At 47.8% G+C, this 27,749-nt stretch overlaps 1 protein-coding gene across 1 annotated transcript; it reads right to left on the bottom strand.

The window, feature by feature from the left end:
* On the bottom strand, positions 1-27,749 carry LOC125443599 (SNF-related serine/threonine-protein kinase-like). Its single transcript, XM_048515823.1, has 6 exons — positions 27,343-27,749; positions 24,291-24,924; positions 8,112-8,253; positions 7,088-7,300; positions 4,676-4,813; positions 1-3,563 (listed from the first exon to the last, which is right to left on the bottom strand). The coding sequence occupies exons 2-6, from the start codon at positions 24,877-24,879 to the stop codon at positions 2,417-2,419; spliced, it is 2,229 nt and encodes a 742-aa protein (XP_048371780.1). The 5' UTR covers positions 24,880-24,924; positions 27,343-27,749; the 3' UTR covers positions 1-2,416.

The following is a 27,749-nucleotide window of genomic DNA, read 5'->3' on the forward strand; positions in this document are numbered from 1 at the left end:
TTTAAAATCCACAAGGGTTATTTTATTGGACTCAACTTGCTTTGCCTTAGATCCAATCAGTGCACTTTGTACAGAACCCAGAGTGAGCTCAGCAATCTATTTTCCCAGTTCATTTCTTGCCAGCAAGAAAGAAGGATAAATACACGGACAGCTTATTTTCCTGGAAGAGTTTCAGACAGGGGGCAGCGAGGGGACAGGGGCTGGAGATCTGGGCACTGGACAGGGGTAAACATAGACGTGGAGCTGCTTGGTAGGGCGCCAAACATGGAAAGGGTAGAAAAACACAGGTTTGGATAAGGTGCGCGGGTTTCACACACCCAGTCCTGCACATACATCGGGTGTGCAGAGTCATCTCTTTGTCCATCTGATCCCAACAAGCGAAGTCCTGAAGAGGGGCGTGTCCTTGTACAACTGACAGGTAGGGGAGCTGCCAGGCAGCTGGGGAAGGAAGGACGGGAAGCTTCATTGGCCAAAGACGGGCAAGAGCATGGCTAATTCACTCCTAAAAAGTGCATCACTGCCCAGGGAAAACTCTGGGGCTTGAGGAAGGGATACAGAGCCATCTCTATATTACATTAAAATAGACTATTTGTTTAAAAAATATTTTAATTGCTACAAAAAAACCTCACCTCTTCGGGGCTGGCCGAGCTGGGATGCTTCGGAGGGGAGCGCATGCTGCTTGCGAGGGGGCTTGAGCACTGGCCCTTTTGACACAGAGGGGGCACCGGCTGGGAAGGGCCAGTTGAGAGCTTACTGTGGAGCCATCCCTGGCTTCCAGGGCATCCTGCCTTGCATAGCACCAAATCAAACCCAGAAGCTGGTCCATGGGGGACGGGGGTGGGTGAACAGTTTGGTCTCCACAGCCTTAATGACACAGTGCAGTGGGCTCCTAATAGAAAATTAAAGTGAAAGCAATATGTTGCCCTCAAACCTATTAGCAAAATCCCTCATCGTTCTTGTCGTGGCCATAAAGGAAAGCCAAGAGTTGAGCTGCGGACCTAGTGCCTTTGAGTCATCAGGCTAGAGCCAATGAGAGGTCTACTTGAAGCTCGGAGCTTTTAAGCCCAACGAGGGCAGTCAGGTTAGTTCGCCTATAAATAAGAGGGAGACTGGGGATGAGCGGAGCTGCGCCTATCTCCTACCTCGCTGCAGTCCATTGTCTAAACCCCCATTGAGCCTTGCCTCAATCCCAGAAGTGAGCTGGGCTGGATGTTAAGTGCCTTGGCAATGGGGTGCAGTAAGGGGAAGGCAAGATTTGGCTTCCCTCACCTGGACAAGTTTTGCTGAAGCTAGCATTAGATCCTGCACCGCCGGCTTTACATGTGATGGGGGAAGATGTATTTGTCCCACTAGGTTTCCTTATGCAGTCCATGGGACAAAAGGTCAGGAGGAATCCTGGGGGAGCTGAAAAGGAGCAACGTGACAGACCTTGGCTGTACAGAGGTCTGGTGTCTGCACCCAGTGCTTTGCAATACAGATCCTACCCAAACTGGAACATGAGCCGTGGGGTTAGCAAACCAAGGGGTCTCTTGGCAATTTCTTTGTCAGCAAGAGGCGGGGGAACTTCAGTTTTCACTGCCAAGGATCTACAGAGGCCTACAACAGGTGTCAAGACTGGTGCCTGCAGGCAAAGGATAGGACGACTCAAGCTTTGCAGTAGGGCAGGGTCAGGCAGCTCCTTGGCCTCTGTCTGCATGGATTTTTATGCAGCGAAAGGAGCTCTTGAAGCTGACTCCTCCAGCCTGCTTCTGACAAATCCGTAATTGCAGGACAGGCTTTTTCTGAGTCATGTGACAACAGAGAATTATTGGGGGTGGGGAAGAATAAGAGAGCAGGACAATGGTCCTTTCGACAAGCAAAAGAAAAAAGTTACTGCCACAATGCACCATGGGGTTTTTTCCCCCAAGTGCCATTGCGGATGGGCATATCATGGCCAGGAAGCTGCATGCCTGACTGCTAGTTTTTGGCTTTGAGGGACCTGCAGCAGCCAAAACGTGGCTTGAGGATCTCCTTATTGAGGCCTCTTCAAAGCCACTGACCTCGCTCCAGCTTCATTTAGCTAAATTAGCTGCCTTCTAAATCTTGGGATTCTGAAACAGACAATGGGTAAAAAAAGGCAGCGGCTCCTGGTATCCTGTCCTCTGGAGGGGGCTGCACCCCAGCATGCATTGGGAGGCTGCTGGGTTTGGAGAGTATCAGCAAGGAGTGGAGGGAAGAGGGAGGGCACATTTGGTTCATTCCAGCTCGTTCAAGCGGATACAACAGGTACTAGAGTCAGAATGCATTCTCACGCAGCAGCCATTCCGGGGGAGCAGAGGATCATGGGAACGGAACCAACATCTTGCCTCTGGCCGGTGTCTTCATCATCGCCTTTGTCACTACGGTCAATTTCTCTCGCGCAAATGCAACATGGGCCCTAAATGACATGGCAGCAGTTGAATTGTCCTAGAGAGAGGAGGCTCTCCTTGGAGGCGGGCCGCATTCGGAAGGCCAGGGCCTTCTCACAAAGAGGGAACTGTAGGATCCGGTCCTTCAGGTTGGCACTCTTGCCCTTTGCGGGGTCGAGCTTGATAATGTTGTCGGCCAAACTCTCGCTGCCGCTGGGGCTGCCGTTCCCGCAGCTGTCGCTCAAGTGCTTTGGCCTACCGGGTGGTCCCATCTCGAGGCTTCCGTCTGGTTTCTGGGACTTGCCTTCCGACTCCGAGGCTGCATTTGCCTGGGCAGCTGTGCCCTGCGCCTCATTCTTCTGAGGAATGTGGATCCCACCTTTCTTCAGGGGCTTCTCTTTAATCGGGCCATATCCCACTGGGGGAGTGTTGTTATTGTCCTCTTCCTTCCCTATGTGTCGCTCCATGTCTGGATTCTTGGCAACCTGGCCACAGTCCCCCTCCTTAGGATCATCCTTGCTGCCCAGCCATAGCTTACCTTCAGTGGTCCCTTCTGGGGGGGATTCAGGGGCTGTTTTCTCCCCCTGCAACTTGAAGTTGCTGGTACGTTCCAGTTGCACAGCTTGGTTCAGAAATTCTTGGCAAAGGCCTTGATTGTCTATTAGGGACAGAGGCCTCTGGAGGACCACCTGGTTCAGGCTAGATTCATACGACTGATCAAGGGAGCATGCCTTGGTGAACCCAGCCGCGGGAGCCTTTGCTATTTTGCTGTGGGCTGCGAGGCTTCGGCAGAACAACAAGGAAGCCTTGGCACTCTGGAAATCGCTCATTTGCTCTTGGTTCAAGGAGGAGGTTCTCCTTCGGAAGAGGCCAGGCCTCCCCTCCTCTTCTTCCTCTTCCTCCTCCTCCTCCTCTGAAATCTGCTGCAAGGCAGGCGTGCTCTTGGCAATAGGAGTCTCGATGAGGGAGGGTCGAATGAGCGCTCTGATTGGCTGCCCGCACACGTGGAAGCTAGAAGGGGACTCACTTTCTCCCAGAGCAGAGAAGGACAGAATGGACTTCCCAGAATGCTCAGCAAAGTTCTCCAAAGCACTCTTGGTTGTCAGCAGAGGCTGAGGGCTTTTATCTGCCGAAGACGCAGGGCGATTCGGATCACTCACGGTGCTGAACGTGCTTCTACAAAAGAGAGATGTAAAGGAAAGGGCTCAATGTCTATGAACATCTAAAGAAGCAATGAACAGGGAGAAGCCACAAACGGAGGGCTTATTTTTTCCATTTAATGTTTTCCTCACCCCCCCACCATCCCAAATGTCCTGTTGCTGAGGTGTACATTGCATATTCCATAGTCAAACCTCAATTTGCCAGGCATGTGAGGTCTTGATTCGGATGGGGATAACAGCATGTAGGAAGACACGATGTACCATTTACCTGTACAACTGCCAAAGTCCTGGGTATGTAGGGGTGGGAGTTTGGAGTGGGCAGAATTTGGGGTGGGGACATGTGGTGAAATAGTCTGCCCTCTCAAGCTGCCATTTCCTCTAGGGCATAGGTGTCGAACTCAGGTCCTCCAGATGTTCATGGATTACAATTCCCAGCAGCCCCTGCTAGCATCCCAGGTTTGGAAGGATCCTGGGTGAGGAGAGGTCAGGGGTCTCTTGTACCCCTGGAGGGCCTGAATTCGACACCTATGCCCTAGAGGAAATGGCAGTTTAAGAGGGCAGACTATTTCACCACCAACTTCCTCTTCTTGCTTACGTACCCGGATGCCTCCATATGCCTGTATACCCCTCCCCTGCCCATTCACAAGCTGTCTCACGTGCTCTTTCCCTCAAGGTGCTGTGCGGTGGGTGCATCCGGAAGCGCCATTGCCATGGACACTATGAGCACCTCTGCTGTGGGCGCCACTCACATGACCCTCACAAGTGATGCTAGCTAGGCAAATGGGATTGTGGGTGACAAAGCACTTGCAAACTGGCAGGGCAAGGACATGAGCCTGAAGAGAGGTTGGGATGTCAGCATCAGCAGGGGCCACCAGAAACACTGGGCTCCAGCAGCTGCCCCCCTTCACAGTATGCAGACGCTGGCCCAGATGCAAGGAAAAGGTAACAAGGAGTTAGGCCACAGGTGTCAAACTCGCGGCCCTCCAGATATTGTGGACTACAGTTCCCATCATCCCCCGCCAGCATGATGCTGGCAGGGGATGATGGGAACTGTAGTACATAACATCTGGAGGGCCACGAGTTTGACACCTATGAGTTAGGCCCTTAGAGGAGGGGGAAAACACTTGCCTGCTCTGGACATGCTGGGCAAGGTTGTAGACCAGGCTGGGGTTAGGGCTCTGCTTCTCCTGTTTCTCACGCAGGATCCTTTCAGCCAGCAGGAAGTAGGTGGCAGTAACATGGTTGTAGTGATTGGCCTCCAATGCTCTACAGGAAACGCAAGGGACAAAAAAAAATCAGAATGGCAGGAGTCAATCAGTAAAGACCTGATGCAGGCAATTACGCAGGAACACACCAATGCAGGGCAGGAACATCATCCATCTAGAAACAAATGGAGAGGAGTTGTGAAGGCTGTCACTGTGGGGCTGCTCCTGGGTGTCCTGGGCTAACAGAAGGTTAGCTACTGGCCCCATCTTATACATCCCAACTCCTTCAACCTGGACTATGGTCAAACTTTCATTTTCAAACAATTGAAACAATAAATAAATTGGCAACTGGGGAAGTTTTGGAAGGCAGTTCGTGATAGCAGCTGAGCATAAAAGAACGACCCTAGACATCTGTCTGCAAGCAGATGGTATCTCCCTGCTTTCTTCAGAGCTTCCATAAGACAAAAGGGGTAGGTACACCTGAAAGTTGTCAAAAAGAATATTCTGTACCTTTAAGACTCAAGTCCTGTGAAATACAGTTTCCTTCAATAATGCTTAACAAACACATGGGTATATCTGAAACTGGCTACTTTTCTATGCACTGGGATCTCAGCCGCATGTAACCTGATCTTATCTCTTCTCTTTACTATGTAAAGAGTTTTGTGTTTGAGATATATTATTGTAAGGACATAAAAATTATTGCTGTAGTAAAAATATCATTGTGAAGGTACTAATGCCTATGTGTTTGTTAAGCATTATTTAAGGAAACTGTTTCACAGTACTTGAGTCTTAGAGGTACAGAATATTCTTCAGAGCTTCTGGTATGATTTCAGGCACCTTTGTCGTCCCACAAAAACCCCTGGGCTGGCTGACATGCTTTTGAAACATGCCCCCATCCTCCCCCCCCCCCACACCAGACCTTGTGATGGCTGAGCTAGCAGGGCCCCCCGAGATCTGATATTATAGCTGAAGAGATAAGATCAGGTTACATGTGGCTGAGATACCAGTACATAGAAAAGTAGCCAGTTTCAGATATACCTTGGCAATGGCTCTATTCTGTGGTTTCTTGATGGCTCATCAAAATTCGGCATATGATTAGCAATCGAGGCTTGCAAGACAATGATCAGCTTTCTAGGAACTATCCAGGAATCTGCCTTCTAACTCATTCCCTACAACACCGAATCAATTTAGTGCATAGGCAAAACCCACGGCAGCCAGGTCTTAGTCAGATTTGGTCATCTGATCCTGCCACCTGGATCCATCTCTCCTTCCCGCTGTGTTGTCTTGTGCCTTTTCTCTGCCAGAATCTCACACAAAGAGAAATGTGAACCTGCCAATAGGCATCCAAACTGTAATCCTCTCCCACAGTGAAAACAAGGTTCCTAGAATCTCTCCAATCAAAGAGCAGCTCAAATTTCTCCAATCACAAGCAGAATTCTAAAAAGTGGTCCAAAAGCAAAGAGGACAGAAAAGTTCTGCCTGTGATTTTGGCTACAGTAGTAAATGGCCAAGCAAAATCTGCATGAAGGTGGCACCCTGACACGAGCAAGTTTACAAGAAAATACACAATACGTAATAACACTTCCAGATTTGTTGTTATTTAACATCTTCTTTATAAAGGCAGTTGGCCTTTTATGTATTTTCTTTGTAAATGCAGTTGGCCTAATACACATTTTTGTATATATTTAATTATTATGAAAGCATCTGTGTATGCCTGATATTTTGTACTGTATACCAATTAGTAAAAAGAAGACATTTTGAAATTTATTTTTGGAATCTGTAGGGTGCTTTCATCCTTTAGCTTTTAGGGGCAGAGTGGTGTGGTTACTACCCACCTGCAGGTCGGCAACCACAGTGCAAACTTCTAACAAATATCAAGGGTGGGCTCCAACTCTGGACTAATACCAGGGAGGATAATCTAGTTTGGCTGGGACTGCTTCCACTAAGAATCATCTGATTTGTTTCTTGTTGTTTTTTCCCCAACTGCTGTTGTGATCTAGTTACCCACAGCTCAGCATTTCCACTAATTTGGCATTTCACGTTGCTCTTCCAGTTTACATACATTTTCCTTCCCCCCCCCCCCCCATTTCACATGTTCCATAAAGACTGCAAACATAAGTACCATCTCCATTGCTGTGTGCTACTCCAGAACCCTACTTGAGGTAAGCACGAACCCAAGATACCTTATCCTGTGATTTGGAGATACATTTGTGAAGGAACATTCATGCATGCCTCAATTCTCACAGTAATACCTCCATCAATCTTATTCCCTACCCAGCCCTACCTCCTGCTCAATCAGAAAACCAGGCTAGCAGAGTTGGCTGGTGACACTCACTCTTGGATGGTTTCCCGGTCTGCAATGTTGCCACACATCATGGCCTGGATGATGATCTCATGCTCCTCCTCTGAGACCCGCTTGTGTGACGTCAGAGGCAAGAGGTACCGACTGGCCGGGGAGGGGTCCACACCCTGCAGCCATGGGTGGTTTTCGATCTGTTCCAAGGAGGCCCTCTGCAGTGGGTTCCGCTGCAGCATCTGAGAGATCAGGCTGGCCAGGAGAAAACAGCGAGGGTTATCGACACAGCCAGCTAGGTGAGATCCCCAGGGAGAAACAGACTTAGATATCGTTGCAGAAAGGGCTGGTCTCAGTTTTCAAACTCTGAATCAGGGGCAAAGAACAATGAACAAAAAAACCCACCAGTCCTGCTGCTTAAGACCACAACTACACAAACTTCGATACTTAGTACTGATTTACCAAGTGAACTGAAAAGTGAAATTAAGTGCACTATAGTCTATTGTCTAAAACAACTATAAATAAAACATACAAACCACTAGCAATACACATATACAGAAAATACAACTGTATGCATAGGAACAATTACAATCTACCAGTTCTTTCTGTTTTGCTGTGTAACAAGACACAGATAATTATAGTCCTTTACTGTCAGCATACATGAAGGACTTGGTGAGGGTTATAATAGTTGTACACCTTCTTTAGGAGTGCAAAATTGTCCAAAATGAGGCATTCTAATGGGACAGTAAAGGATTATAATTATCTGTGTTTTGTTACACAGCAAAACATAAAGAAACAAACATAAAGAAAACAAAACATAAAGGACTCATAGATTGTAATTTACTATAAATACAGTATAAATAAATGACATTTAAATCTCATTTCCTTTTTGGTCTGCAGAGGACGTTTGACACTTAACCAGTGCACACTTATGGAACAGGAAAAGGACAGGCACACTAGGGGAAGTTGGAGCTCCTGTATGCTTATAGAGGAGGGGGAAGGCACATGACACTGCCCTGTGAAACAGGAGCCATGAAACGGGAGTGGATAAAGGTTGGTCTCATACTCTGCACACTGTGAGGAGACGTGAGAAGGGATAGCGTAGCGGCAGTCCAAAATCATGGTCAGGGTCTCGCTGTCGTTGGCTTCCTGAAAGGGCGGCTGTCCACACACCAGCATATAAAGAATGACACCCAAGCTCCAAATATCTGTGACAGAAGAAAGAGAAAAGGAAAAGGGTGAGGCAAGTTGGGCTGAAATGGGGAACACCAGCAAGCACCCCAGCAATAGAAAACCATCAGGGACATCACACTTTTGTGAACAGTTGAGGGGCAAACCCAAGCAAGCTCTAGAAAACATTTCACCATCCTTACAACCATCTTATGTGGCTCATACCACAATGCTCCTAGGGAACAGCAGTGGCATAGTGGTTAAGAGCAGGTGTACTCTAATCTGGAGGAACCGGGTTTGATTCCCCACTCTGCCACCTGAGCTGTGGAGGCTTATCTGGGGAATTCAGATTAGCCTGTACATTCCTACCCACACCAGCTGGGTGACCTTGGGCTAGTTCTTCTGAGCTCTCTCAGCCCTATCTACTTCACAGGAGAGAAAAGGGGGATATAAATCCAACACTACTTCTTCTTCATTTTGATGTTTATACTCAGGTTTTCTCCCCAAAGGGACTCCATAGTTACTCCCCACTTCTCTGCTTTATCCTCAAGAAAGCAATTCTGTGAGGTAGGTTTGGTTGAGAAACAATGGCCCATTATACAGGCATGGTCTCCTTTGCATCCATGGCTGATTCCCCTGCACACACACACGCACATTAGGCTTTTTTGTGCTAACTCCACCTCTGACGGTCATAGCCCGCAGTTTTCAAAACCTCTTAAAGTACCATGTTTACTCTCCCATTGCAGTTTCTGTGAAGAACTCTGCTGTAAGTTCTGCCCTCTGTGGATCTTCTTGCTCTTCCCGGCTCTTCCTGTGCACAAAACAGCAGGAATTCCGGCAGGGAGGGAATTAGGAAGTTGGGGGCGGAGGTGCTTCGCCCCTGGAAGATCCCTGTTCTCCCAGAAAGTAGTGGGGAATCTCCATTTCAAAGCTCTCAGCTGTGCAGAAGCTGAGTGAATAAGGGGCCAATGACAACAAGTTCAAGGAAACTGAGTCAGCTTCCATGGTAATGTGAGGATTCAAAGCTGTGGTTCCCAGGCACTAGCCCGCTTTCTAGCCACTACATAACACTGCCTGGGCAGATTCACGGCCACACAAACTGTTCATTTTATCAAACTCTTTTACTTGTGAAAGGAATGGGAACAGCAGCACAATCTCTGGAGTCTGTGGGAAATCTGAAAGTTTACCAGCCCATCTCAACCACCCATTACACTCTAAAATTTAGCATAATGTGATTGTGAATAAGATTAGTGGAGTGTAGACAGTGGAAAGCATCCTGAGGTAAGAGACATCTTGATACAAGCGGTTCAGGTCACTGTCCATCCTAATGCATACCCAGCCTCTGGGCCTCCAAAAGAAAGATAAAAGAATGATCCTGTCAACAGATGCTGTCAACAAAACAACAACCACAAGTATCAAGAGAACCAAGAGCAGGATGCTCTCCTGGTGTGCAAGGAAGGTGTTCCAGGAATGAGGGAGAAAATGCTGAACACGACTCATGGTGACTAAAATTCCCAGAAGGGCTTATAAAGGGGTGAAGAGTGGATAGAAAGGAGGCAGCCTGAATTCCAAGTACTTGGGTGGGGCAATCCCCAAGACCAGGATATGACCCCGGCCCTTTGCTTTCTTCCATACAAAAAGGAAGGGAAGGGGGAAAGGCAGCAGCTTAGAGGGTGAGGCAGAAGCGAAGATTCAACTTCCCCAGAGGAAGTCAAGCACAGATGGCCGAGGAAATAAGCCCCGGTAATCGGCTCAGGGCTCTTTTCAAAATCCGGCTCAGTGTATGCCAACCAACCAGCCAGGGAACCCTTCAGAGCCTTTTACCTACATCTCACACCCCTCCTTTTCAAACAGACACAGCTCTCCAGACGGGCGGGCAAGCCGTCATGCACAGATGTCCAGGCTATCAGGTCACCCTTGAAACGGTGCCATGTCCCAGACAGGTCAAGCCAGAGACAACAGGTCTCAAACAGCAGCTGCCTTCTCTCCCTCAGGGTATCGCTCTTTGCCACTGGTCAGGGTCCCTTAGTAAAGGGTGGGGGGGCTTTGCCAGGCAGGGCAGAGATCCTTTCTGAGTATCCGTTGAAGGGAATCCCATAGAATCCTCCACCAACCAGGACCCTAGGGCAGTCAAGAACATGTACAAAGCGCAACAATAAAAACTGTCATACAAACCATCTCTTACGTTTTCATCCTGCCCCCTTCATTCAAGGAGTCTGGGGCAGCACACACAGTTTACTTATTAATTTTACTTTGTTTATACCCCACCATTCTCCATAATGAGAGGCCAAAGCAGCTTATATTGTTCTCTTCTCCTCAACTTAACCATCACAAAAACCCCATGAGTAGGTTAGGCTGAGAATGAGTGACCGACACAAGATCAACCATCAAGCTTCCTTGGCAGACCTGGGATTTGAGCCAGGCTCTTCCAGATCCCGGTCCAGAACTTTAAGCATTATACTGCACCGGTTCTCCACCTTCTTTCCTCCACTTGCCTCACCAACAATCTTGCTTGGGCTGAGAGTATGCGGCTCAAGCTCACCTCCGTTTCAGGCTCACAACAACCCCGTGAGGTAGGGGAGCCTGAGAAGATGTGGCTGGTTCAAGGCCATCCAATAAGCTTCATAAGTTCTCCCTGTCTCCATTTTATCTTTAGCCCTACTATGCGAACTGGGTTAGGTGGCAGGAGAGTGACAGGCCCAAAGTTGTCCAGCCAGTTTTGTGGCGGAGCGGAGACTTGAAGCTTGGTGTTCCCTGTCAGAGTCCAAAGCCCTGATCCCCACAATGCACTGGCTCCCATCCCACAAAATAAAATTAACTACAACTAATTGAAAACAAAGCCATGTATACAAATAACAATGATACATAGTCAGGAAAGCAAAACAAACAATTAGAAAACATATTTACACACAGTTATTTCAAGACAACCACAATAACCAAATGCCTGAGTAAAGCAGTTTCATGGAACCTGGCCCAGATGGCAAGGGGAGGGCTCTATTAATCAGGAGCCACCACTTTAAAGGCTTCAAGAGACACCCCACCTCAGAAGCTGGTTGTTGTGGGTTTTCCGGGCTGGGTGGCCATGGTCTGGTAGATCTTGTTCCCAAGGTTTTGCCTGCATCTGTGGCTGGCATCTTCAGAGGTGTAATACAGAGAGAAGTCTGTTACACACTATGTCTAGTGAGAAGAGAATGTTTAGTGGGGTATATATTGTCCATGACCCAGGGTGGGGTACCAATCAGTAAGTGTTTGGTGGAACTTGCTAGACCTGGGGGTCGGGACCTCTTTGGGGGTCGAACGACCCTTTCACAGGGGTCGCCTAAGACTCTCTGCATCAGTGTTCTCCATCTGTAAAATGGATAAATGTTAGGGCTGGGGGTCACCACAACATGAGGAACTACGGTATATTAAAGGGTCGTGGCATTAGGAAGGTTGAGAACCACTATGCTAGGCAAAGGTGTGGTTAAGTGCATTGTATTGCAATTGGGGTTATCAGTCCATTCGCATTTGTAGTTGCAGACCAGACCACGGTCACATAGCTTGGAAAACCCACAACAACCAGTTGAATCCGGCTGTGAAAGCCTTCAACAATACACTGAAGGGATGAATTCAGTGGGTGATCTTTCTGCCAACAGGCAGGCACAGAGAGGACGAGGAAGTCCTTTAAGGCACTCATCCCAAACCATTTAGAACTTTAAAAGAAGAATAGCCTGCATGTTCAATTGAGCCAGGGAGCAAATCAGCATAGCTCTTTCAGCACTGGTCAGAGAGCGCTTCTTGGTGATTTGGATCAGTGCCAGGTGCATCTTGAATCAACTGAAGCTTTTAAACAATCTCCAGAGAGGAGTGTGCCCAGAGCATGTCGGGCGCCTTATAAAACAACACGTGGGACGAGTCTCCTTCGGTATATGGTCAAGAATACTGGATGTTATTTCGATGGTGCCCGATTCTGAAATATTGCCCTGATGCAAGCTACAGAGATCTTCTTCCCTGAGGATCTTCCCTAGTTACTCTTCAGAAGGGTTGCTCAGGTCCTCAAACCAGGTCACCTCATTTACATATTATTCAAAGTTGTCTCACGGTTATGTGAACCGAGCCCATGTGTTGTACCTTTTCTGCCAACTGTTCCTGGCAAAGACTGTGACAGAGGGGCAGGAATTGTGGGACAATCTTCTTACCTGACCTTGCTCAAGTATCCTGCCTGCCTTTCTTCTTGGAAAGCACTGCAAGGCCTATGGGGAGAGATTTAACCTTCTGCTTCTGTTGCTGTTCCAACAGGGGACAGCTTTATATCCGCTCCTCAATTGAAATGTGGAACTGGGAGTTCCAAAACGAAAGAGCGAGTGCTCTGTTCTTTTCCCTCAAAATCTCCCTTGGCAACGGCGAGCAGGGAACAAAGCCTCAGTCAGAGGTCAAAACAGCGCCAGCAGATCACAGCCCAACTCGGAAGCAAGTTCTATTCATTCGCCTGGGGTTTATTTCCAAGTATGCTTAGTATTGCAGGTCCTAACATCCAGAATCTAGCTCTCAACATGGAGACAGTAGATATTGAGACTGGGAAGAATTCTGCGCCAGTTCTCAGAAACTGCATACAAAAGGAATCAAGACTGTTAAAATATCACTCCAAAAATCTCATTTAGTCAAACAGTATAACAAGCCAAGCTATCACAGCTGCTGAATCTTCCAGTAACCCTTCCCTTCCTACTGCCGTTTGCAGTCTTCGGATACACTATTCATCGGGAGTGATATGATTTATTTAAAATATGTGCATATTTCAGTACTGAAGTACTTCAGGCCATTAGCAAAATAGAAAATACAGTAGCAGACAAAATGCAGTACAGTCATTAGTAAGATGCAATCTATTACATTGATTACTTTTTCCAAAAATCAACACATTTTCGGCCAAATTTCAAAGCCAACCACTGCAGAATAAAATCTAAACCAGCAAGCAACTAAAGGGCATAAAGTCAATAAAGCAATAAGGAGGAAAAGAAAAAGAATTAACCACGCTCAAGCCAACATAATTTTTTAAAATGTTTGGGTAAGAAGTTAAAAGTTGTCATATGTAGGTGCCAGATGAAGAGAAAGGGAGAAGAAACTGGGGAGAGGGAATAATCCCGATCCCTCAGGGTCCCCCCGCCTCACAGGAGAAAACAGAAGGGCATGAAGAAAGAGGCCTGTTATAATGAATACCAAGTCTGGACAGGACAATGAGGGGGCAGGCAGTCATTCCACTATCCAGGTCCTAGATTGAACAGGGATTCATATCAGCTTGAATTGTAGCCTGAAGCAAAGAGGAAGCAAGTGACACGCTTTCAACACTGGAATAAATTGTGGCTTGAAGTCCACCCCAACTAGCAGTCTTACTGTGCTAATTCTGGACAAACTGAAGATTTCGAATAGTCTCCACTCTCTAAAAACAGCCCTGCACAGACGATGCATGACGATAATCAACTGGAAGTGATGACAGAATGGATCACTGTGGCCAGATTGGGTTTCTTGAGGAAGGGTTACAGCTGGTGAATCTCCAGAAGATTTTGATGCAAAATGGAAGGCTGCCAACAGAAGCAAAGATCAGACTTTTCTGAGCCAAACTCATTACTTCAAATACTATTCTCTCCTTCCTGCCCCCATTCTCTTGCAAGTCACAAGGACTTTTGCACATGCAGAATAATGCACTTTCAATCCATTTTCAATGCACTTTGCAGCTGGATTTTACTGTGCAGAATAGCAAAATCCACTTGCAAACAATTGTGAAAATGGATTGAAAGTGCATTATTCTGCATGTGCGAAAATGCCCAGAGGAAGGAAGAGAGATTCTAGAGCTTCACCAAACACTTTGGAAAATGTACTTCCTGCAGACTGCAAATAAACACACCACAAAGAGTGTGTAGATTTTAGATTAGATCCAGGGAGAGTCACAGCGCAGAAGTCAAACAAAAAACAAACATAGAAAAGGAGCTGGTTAAAATGACCAGGCTATAAAATGTGGCATTATTTGTGTGCATGGCAGAAATAGAAGTAAGAATCATTCACTCGGTTGAGGTAAATGGGTGTTGGCACAACTCGGTTGCTGAGATTTTCAGCACAGACCCCTGAAAAAAATTTTTTTCAGTACTGCTTGCCCACTAGGCAGGCAGCAAATTTCAAAACACAGGGGGGGAAACCATGCACTAATAAATAACATACATTTAAATAGAGATTAAAACAGAGAAAAACCAAAAATATTTAATTTATGGAAATGGTTTATAAGCCCACCTTTCCTCTCAACCACGCTTTCCTCCCAGCACAGAAAAATTCTCAATAGTGGACAATAGCTACTAAGTAAACCTGGCAAAAATGAAGAATTGCTTGTGCAAACTGCATTTCAACCAAAGAGAAAGAGAAGACAAGTTAAACTCTGACAACAGTTCTGAACAAAGAAAAAATGTCTTAACCCAGCACCTAAAGGCTAGAAGAATAGGTGCCAGATAAAGGACTCTAGGGAGAGAACATTCCATAGATTGGGAGCCACCACTAAGAAAGCCCTTTCTTTGTTACCACATCATTACCAAGAGGGAAGGAAGGAATAGAGTGCAATGCTTGGGATGAGGATCTTTTCTTTGGGGTATTCTCAGTCTTACCAAATGGGGTGTGGAGATATCTGGATGATATGATTAGAGTTGTCACATCTCCTCACAGGGTGTCTGATGTTGAGGGGAGAGGGAAAAGAGATTGAAAGCCCCTTTGAGTCTCCTTCTTCTTTCCTTCAGATCAGGATACAATGAAGGAATGTGTTCCAGAAGGATATTGCAGACATAGTGGCAACACACACTAATCTTGGCAATGCGATGGAACTCAAGATGCAGGCATTGCCAACAACGAAATACCCATTCCCTTACACCAGGGGTAGGGAACCTGCGGCTCTCCAGATGTTCAGGAACTACAATTCCCATCAGCCCCTGCCAGCATGGCCAATTGGCCATGCTGACAGGGGCTGCTGGGAGGCCATAGCAGTTCCTGAATATCTGGAGACCCTACAAATTCTACTACCATTTCAGACACGCTAAGAGCACAAACAGCTGGATGATGTAAAAAGCAGCCGCTATAGATCGGGGTAGGAGCCTGCGGCCTCCAGATGTTCAGGAACTGAGATTCCCATCAGCCCTACCAGCATGGCCAATTGGCCATGCTGGTAGGCTGATGAGCAACTGAGCTGTCTGGAGGTCTACATAGATCAGGGGTAGGGAACCTGGCTCTCCAGGTGTTCAGGGAACTCACAATTTGTAGCCCCTACCAGCATGGCCAATTGTATGCTGGTGAAAATAGGCTATCCTAAGGCTGGGAGGATTCTACACTAGATCAAAGCAAACACCCCTGACAAGGACATAAGCCCCTTCATCCCCCTGCAGTTGGAGATTGCCCATCAGAGCAGCACAACCTATCTCAGATCTACAATCTCCTCCAGCTTCTAAACTTTGTTTCTGCCCCCACTTGACATCCCAATTTACATAGAGAAATCAGGTCACTGCAGAAGGGGTAGCCTGGGAAAAGCAAATAATAAGTCCAGGGACACCTTAAGAACGAACAAAATGTATTCCAGCAAAGGTTTTTGTGAGCCAAAGCTCACAGAGGTTCTTTTGGACAAACGGCTTTTGAAAGCTGAGCTCTGCTCCTCCCCCCTGTTCAGTCCTCAGTACAGTTTCAGCTCCACCCGAGCTATAAATATTCTTCGCACACACGTGACACAGAGGGAGCGGATCTGTGGTGGAATCCATGCACGGGCTTTGTGTTGATGCACATGCATCAGAAGAAACAGGAAGTGGCCGGCAGAGCTCACCAGCTGTCACATAGAAGATGTGGGAGGGAGATCCTGTGGTTACATCTGCTCTCTTGTGCTCCTTGCTATCAGGGTATCAAAAGCAAGGCAGCCTTCTCCTAGAAAGCCACTTCCAGATGATGCAAACTAATCGGTGGCCGTGGAGGTGGAGGAAGATGCTGCTGTAAGGCTACTTCTGGCCCTGATCTACAGTTGCTGACCTTGCTAGCAGTGGCATAGTGGTTAAGAGCAGGTGTACTCTAATCTGGAGGAACCAGGTTTGATTCCCCGTTCTGTCACTTGAGATGCGTGGAGGCTTATCTGGGGAACTAGATTAGCCTGTATACTCCAACACACGCCAGCTGGGTGACCTTGGGCTAGTCACAGTTCTTCTGAACTCTCTCAGCCTCACCTACCTCACAAAGTGTTTGTTGTAAGGGGGGAAGAGAAAGGAGTTTGTAAGCCCCTTTGAGTCTCCTACAGAAGAGAAAGGGGGGATGTAAATCCAACTCTTCTTCTTCTAGACCAGGGCCCAGTAGTTGGGGTTGCCAGACTCCCAGAATTACAACTGATCTCCAGTCTACAGAGATCAGTTCTTCTAGAGAAAATGGCTGCTTTGGAGGGTGGGTGCTGTGGTATAACATCCCCACTGAGTCCCTTTCGTCACCCTGGATCTCCAGTGATTTCCCTACCTGGAGTTGGGAATCCAGCTGCTAACACGCAGCAGGTAAGGACTGACAGCAAGAAGACACAGACTCAAAAAATGAAGTGGTTAGCTGTCAGACAAGGATCCAGGAGACTCAGGTTTGAATCCCCACCTGGCCTTGGAAGCTTGCTTGGGTGACCTTGGGCCAGGAACAGACTATCAGACTTGCCTACCACTCAAGAGTTGTTGTGTGGATAACATAGAGGGGTGGAAAGCAATGTAAGTTGCGTTGGGTACAAATGAAGTAAGTAAACAAATTAATCAATTAACTGTTAAGTGTTCATACTGGCTTCCCTAATTCTTATCTTTTTTGCAAATATTTTCAGGAAGGTTTGTCATGCTGCAGAAAAGCAGCAGGCAGCTGACTGGACTACGAAAACTACAGGGAGTCTTAAGGGTTAAGCAGGTTCTCCACCAACACATGGGGAGACAGGACTCCTGACTAATCAAGTATAATAAAACACACTTTTATTTCTTGAGTAAAAAGTTAAGATGTGTCTCAAGGTGAACACTATTTCTCCAGGAATGTTTTTTTTTTAATTCCATCAACTGGGAAGAAGTGGCAAAGAAGAAAAACAGAAATCCTATTTGTTTCCTTCTGGGACCCAGTTCCTCCCATACAACATGGGCTCATTCTGCACATGCAGAATAATGCACTTTCAAACTGCTTTCAGTGCTCTTTGAAGCTGTGCGGAATGGCAAAATCCACTTGCAAACAGTTGTGAAAGTGGTTTGAAAACGCATTATTTTGCGTGTGCGGAAGGGGCCATGGTTTCACTTCCTTGATCAACAGCTGCTGGGATACAGGGGGATGGTGGCCAGGCCAGAAGGAAAGGGATAACAGGCAATCGGGAAGCTTGCCTTGGGGACAGCCAGCAATTCCTGCCACCTCTACTAAGACTCTGTGCCTGGCGCTGGCACCCCTCTGCAAGGACTGAGCATCACTGTTACCACCCCCACATGAATACTCCAGCCTTTTACAGTTAGCTTCATGCCCACTGAGGTTTGACAAACAACCCAGCAAAAGTTGATCACATTTGCCTCATTGATTTCAACAGCACATGCCTAAAAAGGTTCCTTGGGAATCTGAAGGGATCAATGAAATTAGCGACTGGAGGGCAAAGTAGTGAGGTGTTTTGTAATCCCTGCCAAGCACATGGTCTGTACAGAAGGTATGCAAAGGGGACATTGGAAGCAAAGGAGTGGCAAGAAGGAAAAGAAGGCATGCAATGTTCAGCTGGCTGGCTCTAAAATCTGAACACTCCTCTCCGCCCCGCCCATTTCCACAAAGTTTTTCTTTCCCACCAAGAAGAATGTGATTGCAAGTGTGGCAGAAACTCTGAGCAGGAACAGCAATCAGGGCGTGTGCGATTTGAACAGGAAAACGAGAAGCAGGAAAAAGGGTCAGCCCTCTCTCAAGGTCACTTTCTCTTGAAATTGTTTTTCCATAGCCAAAGCAGCCATCGAGGATATGATGTACAGTTTGGTTCCAAGAAAAATGCCCCAAAGTTGAACTGACGCCCTCAAAGCAAAGCACTCTGGGAGGCAGCCTGCAACTCAACCCCCCACCCCCACCTCCAGAAATGCATCTGCTCATGCACAAGATAACTAAGGATTGCTTAACTAGCTCATGATCCTGCAAGATTAGATGCTCAAGTAAGGACAGGCACAGTTTGCAAACAGACAGGATGAGATCCATTCAGCCAGCAACTCCATGCTGGGGATTATTATGAAAATGGCTGAAAATAAGACAGCCGATATTATAATGTCCCTATATGGATGTATGGTACAGCCTCATTTGGAAGTAAAGTTGCAAACCTCCAGGTGGGGTCTAGAGATCTCCTGGAGTTATACCTGATTTCTAGACCACACATATGGTTTTTCTGGACAAAATGGATTATTTGAAGTGTGGGCCATAGGGTATCACGTCTTTGCTAAGCTCCTTCAGCAAATTCTGCTATTTGCACTTTTGATTGCCACTCAGAAAAGATATTGCAGAATTGTTGAGAGTGCAGAAGAGGATAACTAAGATCATTAAGTAGCTGGAACTCCTTTCCTGTGAGGAAACATTAGAGGTTGTGACTTTTCAGTTAAGAGAAGAGATAACCACATTGGGAGGTGTTAGAGGTTTATAAATTCGTGACAAGACTGGAGAACCTGTAACCATACAATCAGAACTTGGGATACTCAATGAAGTTGAAGGCTGATAGATTCTGGAAGGGTGTAATAAAACCCTCCTTTACTCAACAAGTAATCAAATTGTCAAATGTACTACCAGCGGCTGTCAGCATAGAGAGTCCATCAGCAGCTCCTTACCAGGGTGACTAAAGAGAACCTCCACATTATACTCTTTGAATACCAATGTTAGAAGACAGTATCTGGGGAAAGTCTTGCCCTCTGTGCTCTTTTTCTTGACCCTCCAGAGAAATTGTCTGGCTGTTAAGGGACAAAGGATACAGGACTAGATGGGTCACAGGCCTGATCCAACAGATCTCTTCAAAGGATCAGCCTTGAAGTCAGAGGCGTAGCTCCAAGGGAGCGGGGGGTGCGTGATGCACCGGGCGCACGCGCATGCCCCTGTGGGGGTGGGGCAGGCGGGGCAGTGGCGGACATCGGCATAGCAGGGGCACCAGTGCACCAGGCGCTTCCCCCCCTTGCTACGCCTCTGCTTGAAGCATCTTTAAATCCAGACATCTCTTTTTTGTCGCTTTCATAATCTGCTTGAGAATATGATCTGAGTGGATGCAAATATTCTTGAATCTGCTCTGGGAATGTCTCTGGTTTCCATTCAGCATGAAGCCACAGGGAGAAAGGGGTATGGACTTATAGGTAAACATGAGCATAAGTGTCCCAGTCTTTTTATATCCAGTAGATGAAAGACAGAACAGAAAAGCAGAACTGACCCATCAGTCCTGGATCTAGATCAGAGTCCAGCTCCTCCACAATGTCTCCAGGGAAGCCGCTCCTACAAAAAAGCATACCCCTCCCCCTCATCTACACTAAGCTGAGCCAGGATGCCTTCAAGTTAGTCCAGGATTTGATTTGATTTTCACAAAATGCTCTGCTAGAGCTGATCACAGCCAGCCACCAAAACACAGCTAACCTTCCCCGCAGCAAAATACACTGCCCTCCAATACATGGCTGTAAAGAGAGACACCAAACATTCCTAATCCATAAGCAAACACACGCCCACTTTCTGCCCATCTTCAGGTTTAGACGCCTCTCTCGTAAAAAGCAAACTCGGGGGCATGCACCTTTATTCACCACCTACAAAGCATACACATGTGCACACGCATACCCAAGCACCCTGTTTAATTTGTGATTAACAAACTCTGTTTAATACAAAACAATATACATTTATGCTCAGCCTACATGTATCGGTAGACCATCTTCTACTGTGTTATAAATGCATATGATAAATTCACATAGAAACAAGGGCCAACCCTACATAAAAACTAGCAAACTGCTCATAGGTGGTAGTGATTAAGATCCACTGAATGAACAGATACAATCAATGCCATGCTAGGACACCTAGAATAGTTTTTAAGAATTTATGAGTCCAGGGAACAACTCCCAAGTTTGGGCAACTCCCACTTTGGGCAACAAAGAGTCTTAGGAATCAAATACATCAGATACATTTATGTGTTTCACATCAGAACACCACAGAGGTAAAGAAATAAAGGGGCCACTAAATATAAATCTGCTAAGTAACAAAAATCCAAAAATGTATTTATTACAAACTGAAATCATCTATATTTACAAAAGACCCCAAGTAGACTACCTTGTGCACACTATCACAATTCAATATACAATACACAATTCAATACAGAAGCTAAGGGACACTTTTTAGCCCTTAAAAACAGATGCATTTTGGCCAACTGGCCTTCCTCAGTGGTCAGAAATGATACAATAGTGCAATGTTTAGCTAGCAGACTACAAATTACAATTATTACATTTGTATGACTGAGACCGATTGTTAGAGTTGCTCAAAATTGGTACCCAGGTCTTTCACACAAAGTCATGTCCTCTTAAAGAGTAAGATGCAATGTGCCAATCACGCCCAATTTTGCTGTGGCAAAATCCTACAATGTCTCAGTCATAGGAAATTCTTTTAGTCTAGAGAATCTAGGTTCTCATGCATTTTCCTTATTCTGAACAAATTATTTTATTCCACAAAACAACCTAGTTTTCAAAGGAATTTTTCTGTCATCAGAGATTCTATTAGGCAAATTGATTTTTGGGACACCAAAGGGGGAAATTAGCCTCTTCATAGAATAGACATCCCCAAACTGAATAGCTCCAGGCTAGCCTGATCTCATCAGATTTCAAAAACTAAGCAGGGTCAGCCTGGTTAGAATTTGGATGGGCAACTTCTAAGGACCAAGAAGCAGAGGCAAACAACGGCAGATTACCTCCAAACACCTCCTGCCTTGAAAACCCTATGGGGTTGCCATAAGTCAACTCTGACTTGGCAGTACACACACACACACATACAGTACACACATTAATCTGCCTTAGCATGAACCACTTCAAGTTGTTGACTTTTATTCAACAAAGCAGACTGCTTCCTTTGTAATGCTGAGGGTTAGAGTCATGTTTTAAAATCAAAGGCTACATGCTCCTGCCAGTATTATTGATCTATGCTGGATAATTTCACCAACTTTTACACTATAATCAAAGCTGCGTGGATTTCTCAGTGAAGGATAACACACTTGAGAGTTGAGCAGAAGCTACAATCCACATTCCTGTCTTAGTTTGCAACAGACTGACCCCACCAAGCCCTCCAAAGCAAGAGTGTGCATGTTGTACATTCTGGGAAGGCCAGTATGTGACTGAAAACACCTTACCAGCATGGTCTGCGTGGGTGGAGCTGAATTAAAGCAGCTATGCGTTGTGAACCCTTTTACAGTGCAATTACTGCAATATTTGAAAAAAAATGTCAGATACAGAGATTTAAAATATACTTTCCTTGCGAAATATCAAGTCTTTTCACAGTGCAATCCAACTGGAGAAACTGCACAGGATTGTACTGTAAGCCTCTGTTAGTTAGGCTACTTCAGGGATCTTAAGCCTCTCCAGTCAAGCCTCCTTCTTCCATATCCTGTCTCCAGACACACCTTTCTAAGTTGTTTGTGGCAGGTGGCTGGAATCCACTGCTGCCCACCTTATGCTAACAGCTTACAAATATTCATAGCATCAGCTAGGATCAGACCGGTGGCAGCTACTGCAAGCAAACCGGTGGCAGCTACTGCGAGCAAACCAGTGGCAGCTACTGCAAGCAGTTCGCAAAACAGAAAGTTGGCAATGGACCAGTGAGGCCTTGCAAATCAACTGAACAACAGTACTTAAATCCTGGCCCTGAGTGCTGTTGCCTATACAACAAAAATCATGAGCAACGATCCTTGTGGCTTTCTGCCTTGCAATGAAACAACGAATGTGAAATGTTTTGAACAGAAAATGCTACACAGTGCAAGGGATTAATATTAGTACCAATTTACATAACAGATCCCCGCTGCAGATTTCACTCTGGAATGCCTCCATCTCTAAGACTCGGCTTTCTCATTTGCCAGTTTTCCCAGGCAAAAGACAGAAGCAGATCAATACAAAGTGTGCGCACTCACACACAAACACAAATGTAAGGGTTTAGTTGCCCACACTTGCACTCAGGATATCCTGTCAGCACAGAAATCTTCCCTAGCACAAGCAGCCTTGTTGGCCCTAACAACGATCAGGCAGATGACTAAGGTTGAAAGATTCCTTCCGGTAGGCCCCCTCCAACCCCCTCTCGCTAACAGCAACCAAATTGCATGGATGGCTGAAAGAGTCCTGGTGCAAGAAACAAAATGTGTGCAACGTCCAGATGGCAAGAGAAGTCAGTTCTTAGCTCCAGACACCATGTTCAAAGGCCTCTTCACATGTCACAGAGCAGGTCGGTGGGGCTGAGTCCCCACCCTGTGTCAGATGTGTAACACATGCATTGCGGGTTCTCCTTAATCCCTAAACATGAGGTGCCCAATTAGGAATAGGAACATTACCCTTCCCTTTGCACTGTCAGCCTGAAACAGACCCAGGGTGGTGGTGCTTTTCCACTTAAGGAAATCCACATGTATGCCATGGAAGACATGAGGCTTCTGTGAGCTCCTGAGAAACACCTCATGTTGCATAAAATACTTTGCTGGATCTATTTATTAAATGTTAACATCTCCTTTGCTCCAAATAATTCAAAGCAGCTTCCCTGCTCTCCATTTTATCCCCACAGCAGCCCTATAAGGAAAGCTAAGTCTGAGAGAGACACGACCAAGGTCATCCAGGCCCCTTCCGCACAGGCAGAATAATGCACTTTCAAGCCACTTTCAATGCACTTTGAAGTTGGATTTTACTGTGTGAAATAGCAAAATCCACTTTCAAACAATTGTGAACGTGGATTAAATGTGAATTATTCTGCATGAAGGGGCCCCAGAGTTGGTCACGGCTGATGTAGCAGGAGGTGTAAGAGACCGTGTGTCCCCCTCCGGAACTAGGGGGAAGGGAGTTCAGGTTATCTGTGCATAGAAATAAGAATTATTGATTTATTAAGGAGTCAGCAGTGGTTCTGCTCTGGATGATAATGAATAGCTTGATTTAAGAATTAAAGAAACAGCTCTGCTGAATTTGACTAAAAGGCTTGACTGGACTAGCGATTGGTTGCCAACAGCAGCCTGCAAGATGCCAGCATGGTGTAGTGGTTAAGAGCAGCTGGATTCTAATCTGGAGAACCTGGTTTGATTCCCCACTCCTCCACCTGAGCGGCAGGGGCTTATCTGGGTGAACCAGATGTGTTTCCGCACTCCTATATTCCTGCTGGGTAACCTTGGGCTAGTCACAGTTGTCTCAAACTCTCTCAGCCCCACCTACCTCACAAGGCATCTGTTGTGGGGAGAGGAAGGGAAAGGAGCTTGTAAGCCACCTTGAGTCTCCTCACAGGAGAGAAAGGTGGGGTATAAATCCAAACTCCTCTTCTCTAGGAAGCTCAACAGTGCAGTACAATGGCATGAAGTTTGCTCTTCCCTTTTGCAGGTCCCCTGCCTTTGATATTTCATGGCACGCAGTTTCTGAAAGTGGGGATACTGACTTGCAGCTGAGGCCAACAGATCAACAAAGGTCTGGGAGGCAGCATGCTTTAGTGGTTGGAGTGCTGGACTAGGATTTCACAGACCCAGGTTCAAACCCCCAATCTCTGCAATGGAAGTTGAGCCAGTGGCACGCTCTTGGCCTATCTTACCTCACAAAGTTCTTGTGAGGACAAAATGGAGGAGAAGAGAACCACGAAAGCCACTTCGGACCCCCACTGGGGAGAAAGTCAGAGTATAAATGAAATAATATATAAACCATACCCTCCCTAGTTTTGTTCTGCCCTTTGGAAAAGCTAGAGGTCATCGCTATCTGTTCAGACAGCAAATCACCTGTTTATTTCCCCAGTTATTTCTCCGGTTGCTAACCTGTCACTGGGCCAGGGCAAACCTAAACCAGGCTTCCCCAGTGGGCCACAGGCTTATCAAAACCCTTCCCAGCCACTTCCACCCAGTTCTTACCAACAGCGGGAGCGTCATATTCATCCCCCAGGAGGATCTCAGGGGCCGAGTAGGCCAAGGAGCCGCAACTGGTGGTGAGCATGGTGCCTGGCTGGAAGCAGTTGCTGAAGCCAAAATCCGTCAGCTTGACCACCCCCTGCTCTTGGAAGAAAACCACGTTCTCAGGCTTGAGGTCACGGTGCACTACGTGGAGGCGGTGGCAGTACGAGATGGCGTGGACGATCTGGGCAAAGTAGTGCTTGGCCCGCTGTTCCCCGAGGCCACCCTCGTGCTGCATGATGTGGTCGAACATGTCTCCGCCGTCGCCCAGCTCCAGGATGAGGTAGAGCTTGGAGTGGGTGTCGATGACCTCGTAGAGGCGCACCACGTTGGGATGCTGGACCAGCTTCATGCAGCGGACCTCCTGCAGGAGCTGGGTGGCCGCTCCACCGTCCAGCTTGCTCTTGTCAATCACCTTGACCGCCACCCGCTCGCCCGTGAAGACGTGCCGTGCCAGCTTCACCACCGCGAAGTGGCCCTTGCCCAGGGTGCGTTCCAAATCATAGAGGCCGGCGATCTTCCCCTCCGAGAAGGCCCGTGTTCCAGCCATCTCTGTGGCGTGCTGCGCCTCACAGAGGCCTAGTCATTCGGGAAGCTGGAACAGAGGGAAAGAAACGGTTAAAGAAGATTAAAGTAGTCAGATCTACAATATATCTCAGAAAGGAGTGGGACTGGCTTCGGAACTGGGCTGGTAACCGTTTGCTGAATATGATTTAGGTATTTATACTCTGTTACCCCATAGAAGACCCAAAACAGCATACATCATTGCTCTTCACTTTTCCATTTTATTCTAACAGCAGCCCTGCGGGGTACATTAGGCTGGAAAGCAATGACTGGCCTAATTTTCATGGCAGAGTGCAGATTTGAACCTGGTTCTCCCAGATCATAGTCCAACAACCAAACTAGTGTTGTCAGTGGGACCCTTCAGCCAGTGAAGGCTGGAAAGAGGACGGTGTGTAAACAAAAGGATCCAGAGCACCTCACAGGTCTCAAGCAAGCAAGTCAGGCCCCATCAAATATGAGACTAATTAGGAGGTTTTCCTGAATGAATTCTGCGCCCATTTCATTGAAGGGAAGGCAGCACGAAGCCTAGTTCAGAATAAAAGAGACACCACAGACCATGCAGAGCCTCAGCCAAGCCTCCAGCATGGTGCAGTGGTTAAGAGCAGGTGGATTCTAATCTGGAGAACCGAAGAATTCCTCCACCTAAGTGGCAGAGGCTTATCTGGTGAACCAGAGGTGTTTCTGCACGTTTAGGTTCCTGGTGGTTAACCTTGGGCTGGCACAGGTCTTTGGAACTCTCTCAGTCCCACTGACCTGCTGTTGTGGGGAGAGGAAGGGAAAGGAGCTTTTAGGCCACCTTGAGTCTCTTTACAGGAAAGGTGGGTTATAAATCCAAACTCTTCTTCTTCTTCCACTGTCCCACCTTTGGGAGCCAGCCAGCCACACTGGGCACCTGTGTGCCCTCCTCATAAACATGCACTTGACTAGATACATACAAACATACCCCAATACTCAACACAACAGCAATGTTACTAAGGCTAGGAGTACTACCATTCCCACTGCCAGCAGGGGCTGATGGAAATTGTAGTCCATGAATATCTGAACCGCCATCTGAACAGGACACCCCTGTTGTACAGGCTGGCATAGCTATGACCTATTTTGGAATTTCATGAGTCACTGAACTGCTATAAATGTGTGCTTTTATATTACATAATTTTTTTAAAATAGTAAGGTCAATAATGAAATAGAGAATACCACCACTGGCTTATGTAGGGTGAGGCAAGCCAGGGTGCGTGCCCTAGGCGTGCCACTTGTCTGGGGGCACCCTGGCTGCTCCTTGGTTAGGCAGGAAACCTCCACGCCCCCTCCTCTAGGCTGCGGCCCATCAGCCTCCACTGCTAAGAGAGTTGATCTATGGCCATTAAGAACAACTGGTAGACCTGGTCTCTAGCAGATTAACCATTGTTTTCAGTAAATAAATAAACATGCCAGCCCCAATCTGAATTGCTGCAAGTTGCCTCAAATACAACATGCCACCATGAACTGCTTGGGGCAGTTTGCAGACCCTGGTTCTCATAAGGCCAAGAGAGGTGGGATGGATATGGGTGGAGGCAGTGGGCAAAGGGGCTCCTCTAAAGTCCACTCCTCCTGAAAAGCCCTACAGCTGCTGCCTGGAGGCCAGATGGAGCAGCTTCAAGCATCTCAGTTCAGTGAGATGCAGCAAACAATGTCCACTAGGGCTGAGCATGGGGTTCTCTTTTCCCCACACCACGCCTGGTTTCCACATGCAGAGAAAGAGGCAATAAAATACTGAAGCAGCAGCCTGGCCTTCACCTTGGCAGGCAGTGGGTTCCAGTTTTGAATAATTCTTCAATTTAAAAAAAATTGCTGGAAGCAGCAAACTAGCGCTGCAACCAGAAACCTGCTCTTTCACCACTGTTTGCCTGCGGGGCTAGCTTTCTGTCTGCAGGGGCTTTTATAGGGGACTCTCCAAAAAGGTGCTTCTGTCCCCTCGACCAATCTCTGAGGTTATTAACCATCTCATTTCTTGGCAGGGGTCTAGCAAACCGGAGCGATTCCCACGGGGAGGGCTCCCTCCGGAGCACGTCCGCAGTCCCACCCCCCAAGCAGACCCCCGATCTGGGAAGAGGGTCTCGAAGCCCCCGCGCCATCCCTCCATTTAGACGGATCTCCGCAGCCCCGACTCAGAGCCAAGCCGCAGGGCAGAGAGGGCAGCCTTTGCAGCGCAGCCCATCTCCCCCAGCCCCGGCTCTTCCATCTGTGCCCGGCAGTGCCAGGCAGGGGCGCCCTTCCCTTGCCCCCGCCGCCTGCTGCCGTTCTGCAGAAGCGACGCGCAGGGCCCCCACCCGCCCCAGTGCCGCAGCCTCGGCCGGGCGCAGCAAGGGCAGCTGGGGCGCGCACAGCCTGGGACGGGAGCGCAAGGCCTTTGGCGCCCCTCTCCCCTTGCTCTCCAGTCCCCCTCCCCTCCGACCGGGACCCCCTCACTTACCCGGAGCCGGCCGGGCGCGCTCCCCCCTCGGCTCTGCGGCGCTGCGAACCGGGAGCTCCGCTCCGCTCCGCTCCCCACTGGCTGACGTCAAGGAGATTCTTAAGGGGGCCGCGCCGTGGCGCAGGGAAGGGAGCGCGGATGGGGACGGCGCTGGCCCGGGGCGCGCTAACTGGCTCACCCCTCTCCACCAGCCCCTGCTGCTGCTGCTGCTGCCGGGGGGGTTTGCCTGGGCGCAGGGGCCGAGCCAGCGCCGGGCCGCCGCTTCCACCAGGGGGAGGGGGCACGCTGGGGTGGCACCAAGATGGCACTCCGGGCTGGGGAGGCGCGCGGCTGTGCGCGCTACGGCACCTCCTGCGGAGCCAGCCCCGTTAGGATGGCCTGGAGGAGCCCGGGCCGGGAAGAGGCAG

The sequence above is a fragment of the Sphaerodactylus townsendi genome, linkage group LG14 (assembly GCF_021028975.2).
Source record: "Sphaerodactylus townsendi isolate TG3544 linkage group LG14, MPM_Stown_v2.3, whole genome shotgun sequence".
Classification (NCBI taxonomy): Eukaryota; Metazoa; Chordata; class Lepidosauria; order Squamata; family Sphaerodactylidae; genus Sphaerodactylus; species Sphaerodactylus townsendi.

Coding starts and splice junctions, on each gene's coding strand:
- LOC125443599 (XM_048515823.1), bottom strand. CDS start 24,879: ATGGCTGGAACACGGGCCTTCTCGGAGGGGAAGATCGCCGGCCTCTAT. Junction 7,301..8,111: donor GTCTCCTCACAGTGTGCAGA/GTATGAGACCAA, acceptor TCTCCTGGCCAG/CCTGATCTCTCAGATGCTGC. Junction 3,564..4,675: donor GCCCAGCATGTCCAGAGCAG/GCAAGTGTTTTC, acceptor TCTCTTTTGTAG/AAGCACGTTCAGCACCGTGA.